General features: G+C 47.0%; 1 protein-coding gene across 1 annotated transcript in view; it reads right to left on the reverse strand.

Moving 5' to 3' along the window:
* Positions 1-814: 814 nt before the first annotated feature.
* The window catches only part of DNAJC1 (DnaJ heat shock protein family (Hsp40) member C1), a gene marked incomplete at both ends in the record, with an annotated part of 122584 nt that continues 100768 nt past the window's right edge, over positions 815-22630 (reverse strand). The window contains 3 exons of the mRNA XM_080717083.1: positions 815-883; positions 7011-7432; positions 11655-11703. Coding sequence (XP_080573209.1) covers positions 815-883; positions 7011-7432; positions 11655-11703 — 540 coding nt within the window. The remainder of the gene's footprint in view (positions 884-7010; positions 7433-11654; positions 11704-22630) is intronic.

The following is a 22630-nucleotide window of genomic DNA, read 5'->3' on the forward strand; positions in this document are numbered from 1 at the left end:
AATAAAAAGGGTGAGCTGGGTGTGCGGTGCACTCCTGTAATCCCAGTACTTGGGAAACTGAGAAAGGAGGACCACAGGTTGAAGGCCAGCCTCAGCAACTTATCAAGACTTTCAGCAACCTAGTAAGACCCAAATTTCAAATCAAAAAATAAAAAAGAGTTGGGGATATGGCTTGGAAGTAGAAAGCTCCTGAATTCAACCCCCAGTATCATAAAAAATAAAATAAAAAAGGGCGATGTAATGGCAGGATGTTCTCAGAGGGCCTGAAGCCAGCCCGGAGGAAGGCAGGGGACCCCGGCTGGCCGCCAGGACCTGGGCCTCCCTCCTCTGCCCTGCGCACACGCTGGCCTCGCTCTCCGCAGTCCTGACAGGGGAGGTGTGGCCAGTGGCCAGATGTGCACTGTGACCATCTCGTGCCCCAGAGGTGGGACAGCAGTTCTGGGAAGACGGTTTCAAAATAAAAATAAAACCGGGCTGGGGGTTAGCTCGGAGGTAGGCTGCTCCTGGGATCAATCTCCAGCACCACAAAAGAGAAAAAAACCTATTTGTCTGGTTGCTAGAACACACTACTTGAAACTCTCCCAGAAGCAAACTTTCAAATGAGGAGAAATAGAATAATCTTCAAATTGCCCAATTTCCTCCCCCACCGGCACAAGCATCTGTTTAAAGAACGTAGCGCAACATCTATGATTTATTTCTTACTAAGGCACGTGACGTAGAGAAATACTGAGGAAATACAAAAATGCAATTTCTGCATCAGATGTTTGAAATACTCATTTTGGAAAATGAAGGAGGGCAACATCTTCTCCAACACTCAGCTTTTAGCTTGTCTTTTCTTCTGGACCAGTTCAACCAGCAACTTGTACCTAGCGATGCAGTCCTCCTGCAGGAGAGACAAGAGAGGTTACGGGGAGGTGGGCAGGTCTGCGCGCCCGTGGGCCGCGGCGGTCAGTGCTAGCGGGGAGGTCCTGTGTCCACTCCCTCCTCCTCCGACCTTCTGGAATTTCCTGGGCAAGTCCAGCTGGTCACAGCACAAGGCAAATCTGGCCAGCCACCTCAGGGGTGGTGATGCTGGGTGTACAGACACACCTATGCATGTGCGCACACATGCGAGGAGGTGGGAAGGGCCCGTCATTCTCATTTGATCACCAAGTACTTTCCAAGGCCATTCTCTTCCTGTCCAAACTGCTAGCGCTGTGGTGCTGCGGGCCTTGGGTAAGTACGGGGCAAAGGGCTCTGTTCCAGAACAGGCGGCTTCATCAGGTGCCCGGGACAGGACGTGGGCGCTCCTTCCCTCCCAAGGATCTCAGGACAGAGGCATTGTAAGGATGCTTTCCACTGTCTTTTCTGCATCCCCAGAGACCACATGCCTATGGTCTCTAAAAATACCAGCACTGCCAGGCGTGGTGGCGCACGCTTGTAATCCCAGCATTTGGGAGGCTGAGACAGGAGGATTGCGGTTCATGGACAGCCTTAGCTACTTAGTGAGGCCCTCTGCAACTCAGTGAGACCCGGTTTCAAAATAAAGAGTAAAAAAATAGGGCTGGGTATGGCTTGGAGGTCAAATGCCCCTGGGTTCCATCCCCAAACCCGAAAAAACAATGTTGGTGTGGTGGTGTATGTGCTTTTGTCATCCCAGCATTTGGGAGACAGACAGGAGAATCCAGGTTCACAGACAGCCTCAGCTACTTAGTGAGGCCCTCTGCAACTCAGTGAGACCCTGTTCATATAAAAAAATAAAAAAATAAAAAATAGGGCAGGGGGTATATCTCGGAGGTAGAATGTCCCTGGGTTCCAACCCCAGTAAAACACACACACACACACACACACACACACACACACACACACACACGAGCTGGGTGGGTGTGGTGGTGCATGCTTGTAATCCCAGTACTTGGAAGTAGATGCTCATCAACCTAGTGAGACCCTGTTTCCAAATAAAAGATAAAATAGGTCTGGCAACGTAGACTGGAAACCTTGGACAACAGATTTTAATTTAATAGCTGATTGGGACAACACACAGAAACATTTCCAGTCATGACTTCCTATCTGTAATATAGGAGAGAGAGTGGAAAATGGCAGAATTAGAGGCAAGACTGCAGCGTGGCACCCGACACTGCAAGAAAAGTGATTTCTGGAGGGACAGCCCAGAAGAGATCAGAAAGCAGACTGCTCCTGCCATACATGCACAGGAATACTTAACAACAACATACTCTCGGAGAGACCAAGAAGGCGGCAGCGGCCAGTATTCAGGAGAGGCAGACATACAATCAAATCCGCCTTGAATTTTTGAAGAAATCTCTTCAAAAGTATACTGTTCCTGCCCCACATGCTCAGGAACTCGGAACAACATACTATGTAAGAAAGTTTTGGGGAGACGGACCAAAATGGTGGTTGTGGCGGCGGCCAGTATTCGGGAGAGGCAGACAGACCCAATTCAATCCACCTTGAATTTTTGAAAATATCTCCCCAAAAGTCGACTGCTCTTGCTGCACATGTGCAGGAATTCTGAACAACATACTAGGTAAGAAAAATGTCCTGGGCAAGTCGATGGGAGCCCCGCCCGTACGTACTGCTGGGCAGATTCGCTGTGCCGGAGGTCCAGGAGACCTTAGCTCATCACTGCTGCACTGCTCTGGGGGTCCCAGTAGACCTCAGCTCATGGCTGCTGCACTCCTCTGAGCTGCACTGGGGGTCAGGGTGTGCTCGGAGCACTGGATCCCACTCTCCGTGGTGAGACCGTGAGCCTCTACTTTCAGTGGGGAGATAAAATCCATTGCTGCTAGGGAATTGGGCTCTCAGCTTCTGCAAATGACACGTGCTGTTTTCTCCTACTAAAATATGTATGTTTATATTTATAATATATATATATATATGTATATATTTCCTCCATATATATATATATGGAGGAAAAAAGGAACCTCTGTAAACATCATGCCCACAGCAACAGTAACCAGAGCCTACTACGTGGCGAGGCCGGTTCTGGAGCCTGCGAGGTTGGGCCTGGAGACCACTGCGGAGTGAGGCCAAGTCTGGAGCCAGCAAGGCCGGGCCTGGAGCCTGCTGGGAGCAAGGCCAGGTCTGGAGCCTGTTGCACAGCAGGCCTGGAAGCAATAGAAGCTGCCGCTGCCTCACCTAATCTCTCAGCAGATTTCCAGACCCAAGTGACCTCTATTTAAAAACAAAATGGTTGTGAGTTGATCACTCTGTCAAAGTTCAGGTTTTCAGTAAGTGGGAATAAGTGTGGAGAAATAGAAGCTCTAATACATTGTTGGTGGGATTGCAAGTTGGTGCAACCACTCTGGAGAACAGTATAGAAGATCCTCAGAAGAAGGAAAGCGAACTTACCACCTCTGGTATCTACCAAAAAGAATGAAAACCAAAATACCAAACTAATACGTGAGCAAGCACGTTCACAGCTGCACAGCTCACCATTGCCAAACTGTGGAACCAGCCAAGATGTCCTTCAAAGAATGAGTGGATTTCAAAACTATGGGATGTGTACACAGTGGAATTTTGCTCTCCCATAAGGGAGAATAAAATTGTGGAATTTACAGTGAAATGTCACAAAAAAGGGCAGAAACCAGATGCTTTTCTTAATGTGCAAAATATTAGGGAGAAATGGGCGACAGGAGGAACTCTAGATGAAGAAGGGACCCTCTAGCCGGGCATGGTGGCTGACACTTGTAATCCCAGCACTTGGGAGGCTGAGATGGGAGGATCGCAGTTTGAGAACAGCCTCAGTTTAGTGAGGTCCTCTGCAACTTAGTGAGACCCTGTTTCAAAGTAAAGAATAAAAAATTAGGGCAAGGGGTGTAATACGGAGGTAGAATGCCTCTGGGTTCCATCCCCAGACCTGAAAAAAAAAAAAAAAAAAAAGAAGAGACCCTATAGAGGAGCAATGAAGGTGACATATCTGAGGGGATAAGAGGGAGGATAAGGGAAACTCTTTAAAGCACATGATGGACTTAAACACATCAAAGTCAATCATGAAGCCAAGCATGGGTAGGAGGGAAGGGGAGGGCGGGGGTTAGGGATTGGGTACAGGCTGATTGGGTGACGTGTGCATGTATATCTCCACAAATTTCTTATCCCCATTAAGATGTATGACTACAATGCACCAATAAAAATTTATTAAAAAAAACATAGATTGGAGGTAGAATGCCCCTAGGCTCAATCTCTAGTACCACCAAAACAACAACAAAAAATAAAATAAAAAGGGCTAGAGTGTAGCTCTGACGTAAAATGCCCCTGGATACAATCCCTAGCACCAAAACCAAAGCCAAGCAGCCACTTCTCAGCAGCCTAAGGGCCCAGGGGTGGAATGGACCCGGCCCTGTGCGCCCAGTGGGGGGGGGGGGGGGCTGGAGCCTCTGCGCAGGCTCAGCGGCCGGGCAGCCCCTCCCCTCCAAGGCTAAAGGGAAGCTGCCCAGGGCCCATCGCGCAGGCCAGGAGCCCCGGAGCTAGCGCGCCCTCCATTTCCAGCCAATGTGGGCTCACATCTAGCCTGACGCCAGTGGAGACTGGGAGGGAGCCTGGGGGCGGGGGGCAGCAGGTCAGCAGCTAATGGCCTCTTCCCCTTCCAGGAGCTCTGGCCCTCCTCATTTAGAAGTAGGTGACGGCTAAGCAGACCTGTGCACTCAGGGACACACACGGCCACAAGCTGGATTTGCCAACAGAGAATTAACAAAACCAACCGTGAGCCTCAGTGAGCCGAGGCTGGGATGCCAGGGCGCCGCCTGCGTCTCTGTCTCTACGGGACTGAGCCCAGGGGCTTTGGACCTCCGAGCTACACCCCAGCTCTGTTCCATTCTTTGGCTGTGAAATGGTCTGAGTTGCAGAGGGCCACACAATTTGCTGAGGTGAGGCTGGTGGGAAACCTGCGATCCTCCTCAGCTTCCCAGGTAGCGGATTGCACGCCCCTCTCTGTGTGTGTTAGCAGGTAACCACAGATGTCAAGTTTATTTATTTACTTATTTATTGCACTACTGGGGATGGAACCCAGGGGCATTGTACCTCTGAGCCACACCCACAGCCCTAATTTTTTTTTTTTTTGCGTGGTACTGGGGGTGGAACCCAGGGGTTATTCTACCTCAGAGCTACACCCCCCACCCCGATTTTATTTATTTATTTATTTATTTACTTATTGTTTTTTTGCGGTCTGGGGATGGGACCCAGGGGAATTTGACCTCCGAGCTACACCCCCTGCCTTATTTTTTCTTTATTTTGAAACAGGGTCTCACTAAGTTGCGGAGGGCCTAGATAGTAGCTGAGTCTGTCTGCGAACCTCGATCCTTCTGTCTCAGCCTCCCAAATGCTAGGGTTACAAGTTTGTGCCACTAGCCTGGTGCTTATTCTTTATTTTGAAACAGGGTCTCACTGAGTTGCAACGGGCCTAAGTAGTAGATGAGGCTCTCTGCAAACCACGACCCTCCTGTCTCAGTCTCCCAAACTCTGGGATTACAAGCATACACCACCATGCCCCAGCCTACTTTATTTTGAAGCAGGATCTCACTAGGTTGATGAGAATCTCACTACTTGCTGAGGCTGTTCTTGAACACATAATCCTCCTGACTCAGCCTCCCGAATGCTGGGATTACAAGCCTGCGCCACCACGCCCGGCTCAGATGTCTATTTTATATTATTATTATTATTATTATTATTATTATTATTATTATTATTATTTTGTGGTACTGGGGTTCCTGGAAGCCCTTCTACCTCTGGGCTATACTCCCAGACCTATTTTATACTTATTTTAATATTTGGAAACAGGGTCTCTTAAACCAGCAGGCTGGCTTCGAACCTGCACCATCTTCCTGTCTCTGCCTCCCAAGCTTGGGGATTACAAGCGTGCGCCACCACGCCCTGCTCACATGTCAATTTTAAACAGCCAGGATCCCAGGGGTCAGAAGACCTGCATGGCAGTGGTGCCTGACCCTCCACAGTCTTGCTCAGAGCCGGGGGCAGCCAGGTGCCGCCACTTTCATGGCAGAAGCCAGGAGCACTCCACTAGCTCCAGGCTCCACCCTCTGCCCTTTTTATTTTCTGTTTTGAAGCATGGTCTTGCTAAGTTGCCCACGTGCCCTTAGTGATAGACTTGCTTCCGGGCCGTGGGATTTTGTGACACCCCTGCCCAGCCTGCTGACTCGGGCAGCCAGTCCTTTTGGGGCAGCAGACAGCGGCTACCAGCCCCAAGCTCCTGAACTGAGAGAGGAAGGTGTGCGGAGACTGGCAGGCCGCAGAGGTAAAGCTTCTGCTCCACAAAGGGGACTTTCTCTGAGAAAACTGACGGTCCACAGAATGACTAAACTTAGCAACTTGATCTAATTAAGAAATTTTTTTTTAGGTGCTAATAACTGAACCCAGGGGTATTCTACCCCCAAGCTACAGCTCCTGCCCTATTTTATTTTTTTTATTTGGAAACAAGGCCTTGTCAAGTTTCTGAGCACCTAAGTTGCTGAGACTGGCTTCGAACCTCTGATCCTCTTGTTTTAGCCTCCCAAGTTCTAGGATTACAGGCGCCGGCCACAACGCCTGCCTGGATATTGTTCACAGCCACAATCTGGGTGGGCACACAGATTCCCAAGCTAAGAGAGGAATCTCTCCCTTGCAGGAGACACAGGAGAGCTGAAGACAAGTCCTGCAGAGGACTGCGGGTTGGCAGCTAGCCTCGGCAATTCAGCGAGACTGCTTCAAAGTAAAAAACAGAACAGGGTCGGAGCCGGGCGTGGTGGCGCACTCTTGTAATCCCCGCGCTTGGGAGGCTGAGACAGGAGGATCGCACAGGTTCAAAGCCAGCCTCAGCTGCTTAGTGAGGCTCTCAGCAACTTAGTGAGACCCTGTTTCCAAATAAAAATATATAAAAAAAATAAGTCTGGGAGTATAGCCTGGAGGTAGAAAGCCTCTGAGTTCCACCCCCAGTAACACCACCACCACCAAAAAACAAAGAACAGGGTTGGGCACGGTGGCACCCGCTTGGGAGGACCCCAGCACGGGGCCCCGTCGCTCACCTTGCTCTTAGACGGCACACACTTGGCAATTCTGTCCCAGCGGTCGGAGGCTCCCTTTGGGTACTGCTGCAAGGCCAGTTCCAGGAGCTTCTGCTGGCTCTGGGTCCACTCCTCGGCGGCGCGCGCGCGCTCTGGTCTCTGGCTCTCGGTGTCACTGGAGTCATTCTGCTCCGACGGGTCAAAGTCCTTCTGCCTCTTCCCTCTGCTCTTCTCCTCCGGCTCCGTCTTTGCCTCCAGCAGCTGGGCAGCCTTCCGCCTCCGAGGCCGGGCCTCCGCGGCCACTGCCTCCAGCTCGCCGGCCTCCTCCCGCTCCTCCTCCGCCCTCTCGGGGTCACGCTGGGTGAGCATGTCGTCTGGCGAGGCCCTGGCGGCGGGCCGGGGGCTGTGAGCCGTGGACCTGAGCTCGGAGAGTCTGACCATCCCTAGGGAGAGGGCCAGAACGCAGGACGGAACAAGTGAGCCCCGCTGGCAGTGACCAGGGTGCCAGGCAGGGCCTACACAACTCAGGTGTTCTGGAACATAGGTGCCACGACCCAGGTTTACAGACGAGGGGAGGAGGGTCTGAAGGCAGCGGGGCGGGGCTGGCCCCACTGTCCCCCTCCAGGTCTGTGACCCCCAGGGCCGTGTGGAGGGCACTGGACACAGGCCAGGACATGTTTCTGCATATGCTCCAAGTAAACCTGCTATGTACTGCAATCCGGTTTTCACTAGTTTATTAGCATAACTAAAATAAGTCAGGCAAGTATACTGGCAGCTATTATTACTCTAGTAGCTATCCGAAGAATTCTGAAACATGGAAAGAAAAAACTTATTTAAAACTTAAACTGCCAGGCGTGGTGGCACACACTTGTAATTCCAGTACTTGGGAGGCTGAGACAGGAGGATCATGTCACAGACAGCCTCAGCTACTTTGTGAGGCTCTTTGTACTCCGTGAGACTGTTTCAAAATAAAAAAATAAAATATAGGGCTGAGGGTGTTGCTTGGAGGTAGAATGCCCCTGGGTTCCATCCCCAGCGCTGCCAAACAAAACAATTATTAAATTGGTAGACAAGAAAGTATGACAATACTCAGTCCTAGCAAAGATGTAGGAAAATAGGTAGGTTTAAATATTATTGGGAGTAAAATTGGTTTAGGCCTGGGCTATGTAATAAAATGTTCTATGATGAGATCAACCAGTTTATATGCCTCTGAGGAGCTACCTTTAATTCATTTAAACACTCAGTAGCAGCCGGGCGTGGTGGCGCACGCTTGGAATCCCAGTACTTGGGAGGCTGAGACAGGAGGAGCTTGCAGGTTAGCAGCCAGGCTCAGGTACTTAGTGAGACCCTGTTTCCAAATAAAACACAAAATAGGCCTAGGGGTACAGCCTGGAGGTAGAAAGCCCTCCCCCCCAGTACCACAAAACAAACAGACAGACAGACAGACAGACACTAAAGAGCTAGAGGACAATCTTCAAATGAAGTAGACCCTAAAACACTTTTACTTGATTCTCTTTTATTGAGATGAGGTTCTCCTAAGGAAATAATTATAGGTGTATGTGAAGATTTAGCTATGAAGAGCTTTTTATTTATTTTATAATAGTTTTTTAAACATTTATTTATTTTTATTTATTTATTTTTTTGGCGGTACTGGGGGTGGAACCCAGAGGCTTTTTACCTCTGGGCTATACTCTCAGATCCATTTTATATTTTATTTGGAAACAGGGTCTCACTTAGTTACTGAGAGCCTCACTAAGTAGCTGAGGCTGGCTTCGAACCTGCGCGATCCTCCTGTCTCCGCCTCCCAAGCGCGGGGATTACAAGCGTGCGCCACCACGCCCGGCCACCCCAGCCCTTTTTATGTTCTATTCTGAAACATGGTTTCCCTAAGTGCCTGAGGCTGACTCTGTGATGCCCATCTCAGCTTCCTAAGGTATACGATCACAGCCATCCACCATGCCTAGCTTAAGAAAATAAATTTAAAGATGGAAAGCCATACTCAGGTAAAATTTAAAAATGTTCTTTGAAGTAAACTTAAGTGTCCAGGGCTGGCTTTGAATCTGCGATCCTCCCGTCTCAGCCTCTGAAGGTCTGGGATTACAAGTATGCGCCACCACACCCGGCTAAAGTAAACTTTACTACTCGTCAACAAATGCTATTTGAGCTTCTTATTCTCTGATCGACACCCCAACACGCCTTCCTGAAGGTTTCTACCCAGAGTTTCTCTGAGGGTGTTTTCAGCCCAGGACGGTCTGTGGGGTCAACCTTGGAGTGCCTTCAGTTTATATACAGGGGGAAAAAGACCTGCAGTCCAGGGCTGCCCAGCCGTACTATTCTTATAAAAATGTTACATACATATATATGTCTAAAAACATCCGAAGAAGCCAAACACAGTGGTGCGTGCCTGTAATCCCAGTACTTGAGAGGCTGACATAGAAATGATGGCAGCTTCGAGGTAAGTCTCAAGAATTTAACAAGCCGGGCGTGGTGGCGCACGCTTGTAATCCCCGCGCTTGGGAGGTTGAGACGGGAGGATTGTACAGGTCCAAAGCCAGCCTCCACTGCTTAGTGAGGCTCTCAGCAACTTAGTGAGACCCTGTTTCCCAATAAAATATAAAATAGGGCTGAGAGTGTAGCCCAGAGGTAGAAAGCCCCTGGGTTCTATCCCCAGTACCACACACACAAAAAAATTATTTAACAAAATCCTTAGCAATTTAGCGAGACCAAGTGTCAAAAATAAAAAGGGCTGGGGTCGTAGCTCAGAGGTAGAATGAATGCTCCTGGATTCAATCCCTGGTACCAAGGAAAAGTCAGAAGAATTAAATCAGTGGGCAATAGCTGAGCATGGTTACACATGCCTGTCCTCCTAGTACTTGGGAGGCTGAGACAGAGGATCACAGGTTCGTGGCCCGCCGCAGCTACTTAGTGAGGAGGGTTTCCACAAGTTAGTGAGACCCTGTTTCAAAAATTAAAATAAATCAGTGCTGGGAGCCCAGAGTGGCAGTGCACCTTTGTAATCCCCGCCGTACTTGGGAGGCTGAGACAGGAGGATTGCGCAGGTTCGAAGCCAGCCTTAGCTGGCTTAAGACACCTTGCTTCCAAATAAATATAAAATAGGTCTGGGATTGTAGCCCAGAGGTAGAAGGCCCCTGGGTTCCATCCCCAGTACCACCAAAACAAAAGAAAACAAAACAAAAAACAAAAAAACAGCGCTGGGGCTTATATCCCCAGTGCCAAACAACAATTAAAAAAAAAAAAAAATCAGCCGGGCGTGGTGGCACACGCTTGTAATCCCCACGCTTGGGAGGCAGAGACAGGAGGATCGCGCAGCTTCGAAGCCAGCCGCATGCATTGGCTTAGGAGACCCTGTTTCCAAATTTTAAAAAATGTAAAAATAGGTCTGGGAGTGTAGCCTGGAGGTAGAAGGGCTTCCAGGAACCTCAGTACCACCAAAAAAAAAAAAAAAAAAAAAAAAAAAATCAAAACCCCCCACAAGCCAGGTGTGGTGGTGCACATTTGTAATCCCAGCATTTGGGAGGCTGAGACTGGAGGACACAGACAGCCTCAGCTATTTAGTAGCAAGGCCCTTCTAAACTCAGTGAGACCCTGTTTCCAAAATAAAAAGACTAAAAAATAGGGCTGGGGGTATAGCTCAAAGGTACAATACCCCCTGGGTTCTTTCCCCCCCATAATGCAAAAAAAAAAAAAAAAAAAAAAAGGGGGCAGGTTACATGTGATACTTATTTTCTTTCTTTTCTGTGTGTGTGTGTGGTACTGGGGATTGAATCCAGAAGCAACATTCCTAGCCAGATTTTATTTCTTATTTGGAAACAGGTTCTCAGTAGGTTGATGAGTCTCACTACTTGCTGCGGCTGGCCTTGAACCTGCAGTCCTCCTGTCTCAGTCTCCCAAGTCCTGGGATCTGGCTCCGCTGGAGTGTTAAAGGCTACTAGAAAATAAAGTAAAACAGAGTTGAGCGGACGTGTTTGTGAGAGCGGCAGGGTATCTGGATGGGGCCGAGCAGCACGCTGTTTCGCTGCATTCCCCATCCATCTGCGCGTCGGACACCGGGTCTGCTCTCTGCTCAAGATGCCCCGGCGCCACTCCCAGGAAAGACGCTCACACTCCCTTCTTCCAGCCACGGGCGTTCAATCCCCAGTGCCACAGAGAAAAGAAAAACGTTATGAAGCTAGGAGTGGTGGTGCTCACTTAAAAGCCCAGGACTTGGGAGGCTGAGACAGGAGGATTGCAGGTTCAAAGCCGGCCTTGGCAATTTAGGGGGGCCCTCCAAAACTCAGTGAGACCCTGTTTCAAAATAAAGAGTAAAGCCGGGCGTGGTGGCACATGCTTGTAATCCCAGCATTCGGGAGGTGGAGACCAGAGGATCGTGGTTCGCGGACAGCCTCAGCTACTTAGTGAGGCCTCCTGCAACTCAGTGAGACCCTGTTTCAGAAATGAAAGACTAAAAAATAGGGCTGGGGGTGTAGTTCAGAGGTACAACGCCCCTAGGTTCTACCCCCGGTACCACACACACACACACACACACACAAAAAAAAAAAAAAAAAAAAAAAAAAAGAGGAAGGAAGGGAGGGAGGGAGGGAGGGGAAGGAAAGAGAAGTTATTAAGAAAAGGGCCTCATTCTGGGGCGGGGCTGCGCGGACTCACCTGGGGACCAGCTGACCGCGTCCCTCAGTTGCTTGGCTTTGGTCGTCACCTGTTTCAGAACAGGAAAAGCAAAACACCCTTATTTTCACGTGCCTTGCAAGGGACCTGCCTCATTTGGTCTACGTGATGACCAGGGCTCCCTGAGCCTCAGGCCTGGGGGCTGCCCAGTCAGCAGCCGCGTCCGGCCAGCTGGCCACAGGGCGGCCTGGGCCTAGAGGGGGTAGACGGTTGGCTCCAAATTCCCATCAAACCAGCAGCACAATCACAAGAGACTTCCAGTTGAGTGGCAGCTCCATTGTACTCTGTTGCCTCCAGACACTTTTTTGGTCATTGTTGGGATTGAATCCATGGACATTCTATATTCCCAGCCTTATTTTATTTTTCAAATAGGCTCTCACTAGGTTGATGAGAGTCTCACTACTTGCTGAGGCTGTCCTCGAACCTACGATCCTTCTGTCTCAGCCTCCCACGTTCTGGGGTTACAGGCATGTGCCACCACCAATTTACTTGTTCTGACAGAATAATATTCCCAGGACAGACCTCTGATGAAAAATCTTCGATGTATCTGATGGCCTATCCGAGTCACTTGTTACATAATAAAATGTCCAGTTCTTAACCTGACATGCAAAGGAATGCGCAATCTCATTTCATTCTGTCTCATAAGCATTCAGCACAAGTAGACTCTGGCCGAGCTCCACACACAGGGGTCCTGCTCTGTACACTGCGAGCGCTAGCTCTGTCTGAGCACCCTCCCTTCCTCCACGGGCTCTTCATGCCTGTGTGTCCAGAGACAAGCCATCCTTAAAGGTACTCTCAAATGCTCCACGCTTCTTGACCACTCTCATCACAATTAACACTCTACTCTCTCAACTTGTGGTGTATTTTTAATTTTTTTATTATTTTATTTTTCTGCAGTACTGGGGATGGAATCCAGGGACATTCTACCTCTGAGCTACACCCCCACCCTTGTTTTTTTAGTCTTTTTATTTTTGTTATTTATTTATTTATTTATTTATTTATTTATTTGTGGTACTGGGGGTGGAACCCAGGGGCTTTTTACTTCCGGGCTATACTCCCAGACTTATTTTTTTATATTTTACTTTGAAACAGGGTCTCACTAAGTTGCTGAGAGCCTCACTAAGTAGCTGAGGCTGGCTTCGAACCTGTGTGATCCTCCTGTCTCCGCCTCCCAAGTGCTGGGATTACAAGCATGCGCCACCACGCCCAGCTTAGTCTTTTATTTTTGAAACAGGGTGTGACTGAGTTGCAAAGGGCCTAAGTAGCTGAGGCTGGCAGTGAACCCCGATCCTCTTGTCTCAGCCTCCCAAATACTGGGATTACAAGCGTGAGCCACCACGCCTGGCTTAAATTTTTAATTTTTTTTTTTTGTGTGTGTGGGTCTGGAAATGGAACTCAGTGGCATTCGACCTCTGAGCTACATCCCCTGCCCTATTCTGTATTTTTTATTTTGAAATAGGGTCTAAGTTGCAGAGGGCCTCAGTAAGCAGCTGAGGCTTTCTGCAAACTGCGATCCTCTGGTCTCAGCCTCCCGAATGCTGGGACTACAAGTATGTGCCACCACGCCTGGAAAATTTTTAATTTTAAAAAATATTTTCATGCAATAAAACTGCCTGTTTTCTCTTGTGTTTTACAGCTCTATGAATTTTAACTATAACCACACACAAAATATGAGCTAAGTTCTCCCTATGTCTTGTTTTCTTAACAATTTTAGAGATTATTCTAGAGTATTGCATGCGAGGCTCCACCCCCAGCCCTGATGGTTTCTTTCTGCAGTACTGGGGATGGAGCCCAGGGCATTCTACCTTTGAGCTCCACCGCCAGCCTGATATTTTATTCTTTATAAGGGTCTCACTGAGTTGCTAAGGGCCTACATAGCTGAGGCTGGCTGCTAACCGGGGATCCTTCTGTCTTAGTACCAAGTACTGAGATTACAAGCATGTGCTACCACACAGGACTTGAAACAGGGTTTTGCTATACTGCTGAAGTTGGACCTGAACCTGCAATCCTCCTGTCCTGGCCTTCCAAGTACTGTGATTACAGATGTGTGCCATCATGTCTGCCTAGGAAACTTTATTTTCAATTTTTTTAAAGTAAAAAAAAATTTTTTGTGGAACTGGGGGTGGAACCCAGGGGCTTTTCTACCTCTGGGCTACACTCCCAGACCTATTTTATATTTTATTTGGAAATAGGGACTCTCTAAGTTGCTAAGAGCGTCACTAAGTAGCTGAGTCTGGCTTTGAACCTGTGTGATCCTCCTGTCTCAGCCTCCTAAGTGCCGGGATTACAAGTGTGCCCAGCTAGTCTTTTTATTTTTATTTTTTTGTGGTACTGGAAACAGAACCCAGCAGGGGCATTCTCCCTCCGAGCTACACCCCCAGACCTATTTATTATTTTTATTATTTTTTATTTTTTGCAGGTCTGGGGGTGGAACCCAGGGGCATTCAACCTCCGAGCAACACCCCCTGCCCTATTTTTTATTCTTTATTTTGAAACCAGGTCTCACTGAGTTGCAGAGGGCCTCACTAAGTAGCTGAGGCTGTCCGTGAACCGCAATCCTCAGGTCTCAGCCTCCCGAATGCTGGGATTACAAGCTTACAAGCGTGCGCCACCATGCCCGGCTCTATTATTTATTTTGAAACAGGTCTCACTGAGTTGCAAAGGGCCTCACTAAGAAGGAGCTGAGGCTGTCTTCGAACCGCGATCCTCCTGTCTCAGCCTCCCAAATGCTGGGATTACAAGCGTGCGCCACCACACCCAGCTGCTAGTAAATTTTAAATATTGTAAAGTTTATCAGATGACATGCAAAGAAACAGAACGATAAAGTAAGCAGCAAACAATAAAGTAAGCACATAACAACCGGGCGTGGTGGCGCACGCTTGTAATCCCAGCATTCGGGAGGCTGAGACCGGAGCATCACGGTTCGCGGCCAGCCTCAGCTACTTAGTGAGGCCCTCTTAACTTAATGAAATCCTGTTTCAAAATAAAGAATAAAAGCCGGGCGTGGTGGGCACCCTTGTAATCCCCGCGCTTGGGAGGCCGGGACAGGAGGATCGTGCAGGTTCGAAGCCAGCCGCGCTGGCTTAAGAGACCATTTCCAAATAAAATATAAAATAGGTCTGGGAGTGTAGCCTGGAGGTAGAAGGGCTTCCAGAAACCCCAGTACCACCACACACACACAAAAAGGGCAGGGGGTGTGTAGCTTGGAGTTAGAATGCCCCTGGGTTCCAGCCCCAGACCTGAAAAACAAAAACAAAAAAAAGCACACAAGCACAATTCTAGGACAAGTTTATGGTCTATGTCCTAGAATTGAAAATTTTCTGAATCCTGCCTGGATACATAAATTACAGTATATAGTATACAGGGAACTCAGAAAATTTTTCATATGCAGTCAGTGGGCAAAGTAAAAAATATATTTGGCCCCAATCTTGTAACCCTGAGGGACATATATTCTCTGATATCTCAACACCATTATTCAAGTTTCATATATGTCTTCTTTCCCCTTCTATATAAAAGGTTGATATGTTAAATGTTAATACATTTACATTTATGTAAAGACATATGTTAATATCAAATATTTATATATATGTATGTGTCTATCTATGTATGTATATATATAATTTTTTTTTTTGTGGTACTGGGGATTGAATCCAGGGACATTCTACTTTCGAGCTAGATCTTTTCCCCCTAGTCTTATTTATTTACTTATACTTATTTACTTACTTATTTATTTTTTGCGGTTCTTGGGGTGGAACCCAGGGGCATTCTACCTCCGAGGTATACCCCTAACTCTATTTTTTATTCTTTATTTTGAAACAGGGTCTCACTAAGTTGCAAAGAACCTCACTCACTAAGTAGCTGAGGCTGTACACAAACTACAATTCTGTCTCAGCCTCCTGAATGCTGGGATTACAAGTGTGCAAAACCATGCCCGGCTCTACATCCAAGCTACACCCCTAGCCCTATTTTTTTTATTTTTTATTTTAAAACATGGCCTCACCAAGTTGCAGGGGCCTCAATAAGTTGCTGAAGCTAGCCATGAACCTGTGATATTCTTGTCTCAGCATCCCAAGTCCTGGGAATACAAGTATATGCCATCATGCCTGGCATAAAACATTTTTAATAAAAAATATTGGATTGGGGGTGTAGCTCAGAGGTAGAATGCCCCTGGGTTCCATCCCAGGTACCATACACACAATTTCTAATATTCTCTAAGGTGCTTCATCCTGACATATCATTGGAGTTTGTTTATTGGAGTCACACACACACACACACACACACACACACACACACACCCTCTTCTGGAGAGATGTGCCAGGAGTGGTGGCGCATGCTTGTATCCCAGCATTTGGGAGGCTGAGACAGGAGGATGGTGGTTTTAGATAGCCTCAGCTACTACTTAGTGAGGTCCTTTGTAACTCAGTGAGATCCTGTTTCAAAATAAAGAATAAAAAAATAAGCCGGACATGGTGGCGCACGCTTGTAATCCCAGTACTTGGGAAGCGGAGAGAGGAGGATTGCGCAGGTTCGAAGCCAGCCTCAGCTACTTAGTGAGGCTCTCAGCAACTTAGTGAGACTCTGTTTTCAAATAAAATATAAAATAGTTCTAGGAATATATCTTGGAGGTAGAAGGCCCCTGGATTCCACCCCCAGTACCACAAAAAAAGAAAAAAAAAAGAATAAAAAATAGGGCTGGGGTTAGCTCGAGGTAGAATGACCCTGGTTTTCATCCCCAGTACTGCAAAGAAGAAAGAAAAAGAAAAAAGAAAAAACATTCTCTGTGTCTTAAGAGGAGATATTTAGATGGCAGATAATGACAAAATTTGTTTGGGGGCAAGTTTGGCATTTTTAGCTGTTTATTTTTTGTAGAAACTGGGGATCGAACCCAGAGGCATTCTACCTCTGAGCTACACCTCCAGCCCTTTTTAAATTTTAAAAGAGTCTGAGTAAGTTGCTTGAAGCTGACCTTGAACCTGTGATCCTCCTGTCTCATCCTCCCAAGTAAGGGATAATAGGTGTGCACTACCACATCTGGCTTCAGCTGATCATGTATGATTGTAGGCAGATAAAGAATCCCAGTACTTACTGGGTTAACAGGAGGATTACTGGGTGTGGTGGCGCACGCTTGTAATCCCCGTGCTTGGGAGGCTGAGACAGGAGGATCGTGCAGGTTCGAAGCCAGCCTCAGCTACTTAGTGAGGCTCTCAGCAACTTAGTGAGACCCTGTTTCCAAATAAAATATAAAATAGGTCTGGGAGTATCGCCCGGAGGTAGAAAGCCTCTGGGTTCCACGCCCAGTACCACAAAAAAAAAAAAAAAAAAAGAAAAGAAAAGAAAAAAAGAAAAAAAAGGATCCCAGATTCGAGTCCAGCCTGAGCTACTTAGTGAGGCCCTCTGCAACTTAATGAGAACGGTTTCAAAATAAAGAATAAAAAATAGTTCTGGGGGTGTAGCTTGGAGGTGGAATGTCCCTGGGTTCAATTCTAGTATCCCCCCCCCCAAAAAAAAAAAAAGAGAGAGAGAAGTTTCTAGAAGTTTCTAAATAAACAATGGTCTAGTATAAAGCTCAACGCCCAGAGTGTGAGCAAGGCCACGCTGCCGGCAGAGGGCACGGCCACAGCCAAGCCTCTCGCCTCGACACAGCGCCAGCGCTGTTGCCTCTGCAAACGCTCACTGCTCTTTCCTCACCTGACCACGATGAGTTTTTCACTACTTGCTCTGCTTTCTATCATGCGCAATTGCAGATGGTCCTTGACTTACTGTAGGTCTGTAGCCAGCTATATTCAGAACGTTTCTTTCCAGTCTCACCTCTTGGGAGAAGACATGACGCCTACCTAGGTCACAGATGAGGTCCCCTTCTTTAGTATCTGAGAAGCTAATATTGTGGGCTACTGGCTTGGGCGGACTTTTGCATAAAACACTGCACCAATATGTGTATTAACAGTCACATGGATTACAGAATTGTGGGTAAATATGTTTCACCATGTTCTGATATCAAGCAGAACACACTATATAACCACTTTTCCTAATACCCAAATTTATCTTTAAATTCTCAATAAAAGCTTGGCATGGTGGTGCATACTTGCAACCCCAGTACTTGGGAGGCTGAGACAGAGGATCACAGATTGGAGGCCAGCCTCAGCCACTTAGTGAGACCCTGTTTCCAAATAAAGAATAAAAATTAGGGCTGGGGGTGTGGCTTGGAGGTAGAATGTCCCTGGGCTTAATCCCCAGTACCGCCAAAAATAAAAAAGTAAAAAAAAATCTCAAGAAACAGGAGCTCTATGATCTAGTTTGGGACATATGGGTTAGAGTAGAGTCAATGAAAAAAATCTAAAATAGGTCTCATTCCCTCTGGTGAAAACATTGATGAGAGTCACAGAAAATTAAATTAGCAAAGTGAACATCCAAGTCCATGGGGTGTAGATAGTTAGCTGACAAGTTACCTATTTCTGCTCAATGTAAAAAAAAACACGAGCTTTCCAGTTTTCTGAGCTATATTAAGTATATGCTCATATTCCTTGCCTCCTTGGATAAGTCAGAAAAAAGCTGATCATTTGTACTAACTTTAGGTCCTATTTTTCAAATTTCAGCTAACTTAATGTCTTAATAGTATTAGTCTAATAAAAATATGTAACTGAGAGGTTCATTATTTTTATTGCTGCATTTCCTTCTGGTTAACTTTCCATTTGAATATAGAACTTATAACTGAGAACAACTGTAGCTTTCAAATACAAAGTGAACTCTATTACCTGAACATTAAATAAACACTTGAAAAATGTTTCCAACTGGTAGAAAGCAGTGCTGTCCATTCTCATTATTTCTCCAATGTCTTTAATTTTTCTCTGGATTCTCTTTCTGGATAGAAAAACACAAGAGATAATAATGTGTTCTCCTTAACCATTAAAAAAGGGGACTTTTTAGCCGGGCGTGGTGGCGCACGCTTGTAATCCCCGCGCTTGGGAGGCGGAGACAGGAGGATCGCGCAGGCTCGAAGCCAGCCGCACTGGCTTAAGAGACCCTGTTTCCAAATAAAATATAAAACAGGTCTGGGAGTGCAGCCCGGAGGGAGAAAGGTTCCATCTCCAGTACCACCAAAAAAAAAAAAAAAAAAGGGGGGGGGAGGGACCTTTTATTAAATGATTACCTTTATAAATAATGTAGATAATCATTTACTGGGAGAAAATAATTCCTTCAACAGATATTAGTATAATTTAATAGATATTATTAGTTCATCTAAATATGCCTTTCTCTCTTCTTAATGATTCAATCAATTTTGAGGACGAATAAGCATTTTTTGGTAGTACGGGGGGGCTGAACCCAGGGGCATTTACCTCTGAGCTATGCTTCCAGCCCTATTTTTATTTTTTATTTGGAAACAAGGTCTCACTAAGTTGCTGAGGCCAGCTTCGAACCTGGGGTCCTTCTGTCTCAGCCTCCCAAGTACTGGGATTACAGGTGTCTTCCACCATACCCACCCAGCTACAAGTAAGCAATTTAATTTTTTTTTTTTTTTGTACTAGGAATTAAACTCAGGGGCATCTACCTCTAACCCAAATCCCCAACCTGCTTCTATTTCTTACTTGGAAACAGGGTCTCACTAGATTGCTGAGAGCTTCTCTAAGTTGATGAGGCTGGCTCTGAAACACAGATATTCCTACGTCAGCCTCCCAAGTACTGGGATTACAAACGTGCACCACCATACCCGGCTCCAAGGAAGCGATTTATTTTATTTTTTTGTGGTACTGGGGATGGAACCTAGGGGCATTCTACCTCTGAGAGACACCTCCAGCCCTAATTTTTTATTCTTTATTTTTGAAACAGGGTCTCACTAAGTTGCAAGGAGCCTCACTAAGTAGCTGAGGCTGTCTGCAAACAAACCGCGATCCTTCGGTCTCCGCTTCTCAAATGCTGGGATTATAAGTGTGCGCTACTATGCCTGGCCTTCTAAGTAAGCAATTTTAAACTGTATTAACATAAAAGACAGCCGGAGTGGTGGCGCACGCTTGTCATCCCAGCATTTGGGAGGCTGAGACCGGAGGATCGCGGTTCACGGACAGCCTCAGCTACTTAGTGAGGCCCTCTGCAACTCAGTGAGACCCGGTTTCAAAATAAAGAATAAAAAATAGGGCAGGGGGTGTAGCTCGGAGGTCGAATGCCCCTGGGTTCCATCCCCAGACCCGCAAAAAAACAAACAAGAAAACATAAAAGACCCTGCTCAAGGGTCACCAGTGTATTGTCTTACTTCATCTCTAAGCTAGAAATAAAAAGTACCTCTGAGCTACACCCCTGGCCCTATTTTTTAGTCTTTTTAATTTTGAAATAAGGTCTCACTGAGTTGTGAAGGGCCTCACTAAGTAGCTGAGGCTGGCCACGCACTGTGACCCTCCAGTCTCTGCCTCCTGAAGGCTGGGATTACAAGCCACCATGCCCAGCCCCCAGCTCTTTTTACAAAGAAAATTTTTTGAAACTACTAGGTTGCCGAGAGTCTCGCTATGTTGACAATCCTCCTGTGTCAGTGTCCTACGTGCTGGGACCGCAGGTGTGCACCATGGTGCCTGGCCGTCAGCTTCCATCTCTACCCCAGCTGCAGCTTCGTAAGATAAGACTGGGAACTGGATCTTTCTCCTCCTCTTCACTGGCAAGATGAACTGCCTCGCTAACACACCTCTTCCCTCAACGAGGGCACCAGGCTAATTACAGGACTGTTTCAATCTAGCCCCTGTCTTTGCTGCCCACCTGGGCACTTTCTAAGAAGCAGAAAATCTCCCATCAGTCTGTTATCACAACCAGAATGCAAGAGATTAGTGACCACAGCGCGAAGCAGCATCAGTTGACATCCCTTCAGGCAAGAGAGTAATATTACTTCACAGGCGAGAGATTTGAGGCTCCCTGACCTTAATTTAGAAAACCTGCAGTTAATAATCACATTAAAGTTGGTTTTTACATGCCAGTTTGTTTCCTCTGATGTCCTTTGTGGTTACTGAAATTATTGGCTAAAAGGCATGAATTAATATTTAAAGTGTTTAATCCATAATAAAGTGGGCTTATTTTTTAGGTATATGAGTTAAAATATACTTTGTCAATTTTCTAAAGTGAAAAGCATTGCTTCTATTTCTCCAGAGTTGAATTTAGTAATCTTACTCTGATAATTGAGTTAATATACTTAAGTCTTTTCTTGATTAAAGAATAAAATAGGTCTTTCGTATGTCAATCCAAATAAAGAAGGGCATAGACCCCACCACCGCCACTTTCACCTCTCTCCCCAGGCCAACTGCTTCTTTTTTTTGGTGGTACTGGGGTTCCTGGAAGCCCTTCTACCTCCGGGCTACACTCCCAGACCTATTTTTACATTTTTATTTGGAAACAGGGTCTCCTAAGCCAGGGTGACTGGCTTCGAACCTGCGCGATCCTCCTGTCTCCGCCTCCCAAGCGCGGGGATGACAAGCGTGCGCACCACGCCTGGCTGCCAAGTGCTTCTTGAAGGAAGAGAAGCAGGCCTGGGCTACACATTTAGCAGGACACAAGGTCAAGGAACAGCCGTGAGCCAGGCAAGTGGGCAGGGCCAGGTCAGCGTGCAGCAGAGGCATGACGAAGGCCAACCAAACCTGGCTTCTTTTTCAGAATCAAATACTTAAAAACAAATCTAACTGACACCAGCAGCCAAGAAGCAGCATAAGTGATCTGTAAAATGCGGTTAGCTTCCACTTAACATCTCAGAAGCTGCGGGACAAGCTGAACCGACTTTGGCCGCTTCAGTGCGATTCGTGAGCCATTCCTGTGTGCTACTCAAGAGGTGGCTGCGTCTTTGGACACCTGTTGGCGCTTACAGAGTGATTTGCTGTGCGTGCACGCGCGCATGCGTGTGTGTGCATGTGTGGTTCAGCTACGGTGATGATGTTACAGGAGAAAAATGCAATGTGAGATAGACTGACGTGGAAGAGAAGTTACAACAGCTGACTTCTGGTGCTACAAAAGCTTAGGTTTATTAACTGTTTCCGAGGTCCTTTTGAAGATTAGAAAACAGAACTAATACCTGGCATGCACCACGAACCTCAAAGTCACATTTGCCACTTCCGTGATAAGATGAAGCTATATGTATGGCAGACATAAAATCAGTCTCCTTGAGGGGATCTAGGGGGGAAAACTGAGCTGTGGGATGAATTCACACAAATTTAAAAGGATTCCTTGGCACCGAGACTACTCTTGTACATTAAAAATGGATATTTTAAAGCTGGGCATGGTGGCCCATACCTGTAGAATCCTCGCGCTTGGGAGGCTGAGACAGGAGGATCGCACAGGTTCAGAGGCAGCCTCAGCTACTTAGTGAGGCTCTCAGCAACTTAGTGAGACCCTGTTTCCAAATAAAGTATAAAATAGGTCTGGGAGTGTGGGAAGCCATTAAGGTTTTCCCCTAAAAGAATATTTCTGACTCAGCTGACTATCCTTCGCCCAGAGTCAACAAGGTTTGGGGTCATGAAAAGTTCAAAGTAAAAGTTCTGGGAGAAGATCAGGTGGTGATGGCACGAGGGTGCTGATTAACCTACCTGTAATGTATGTGCTTTGGATTGGTCTGTATTGTATTCTGCTGGTGACAGCACGAGGATAGTGACCTGTAACTGTATAAACACCCCAGGAGTGGAGAGGCAGAGGAGAGAGAGAGATGATACTGACCCAGAAGTAGGCGTCGGCCAGAAGGTCGGCCAGTAGGTCGGCCCAATAGACAATACTGACCCAGGAGCAGGGGTCGGCCAGTAGAGATAGTGGGATGGCGGTCCCCCCACGTTAGAATTAAAAATTCTTTCATCCTCTCGCTTCTCTTTTGGAACCCGTACTTTTGCCAGCTGGCTCCGGCATGGGAGTATAGCCCAGAGGTAGAAAAGCCCCTGGGTTCCACCCCCAGTACCCCCCCACAACAAAGATATTTTAGTTTATGAGGCTGTTTGTGTGTTTCTGTG

The sequence above is a fragment of the Muscardinus avellanarius genome (assembly GCF_963383645.1).
Source record: "Muscardinus avellanarius genome assembly, chromosome: 20".
Classification (NCBI taxonomy): domain Eukaryota; kingdom Metazoa; phylum Chordata; class Mammalia; order Rodentia; family Gliridae; genus Muscardinus; species Muscardinus avellanarius.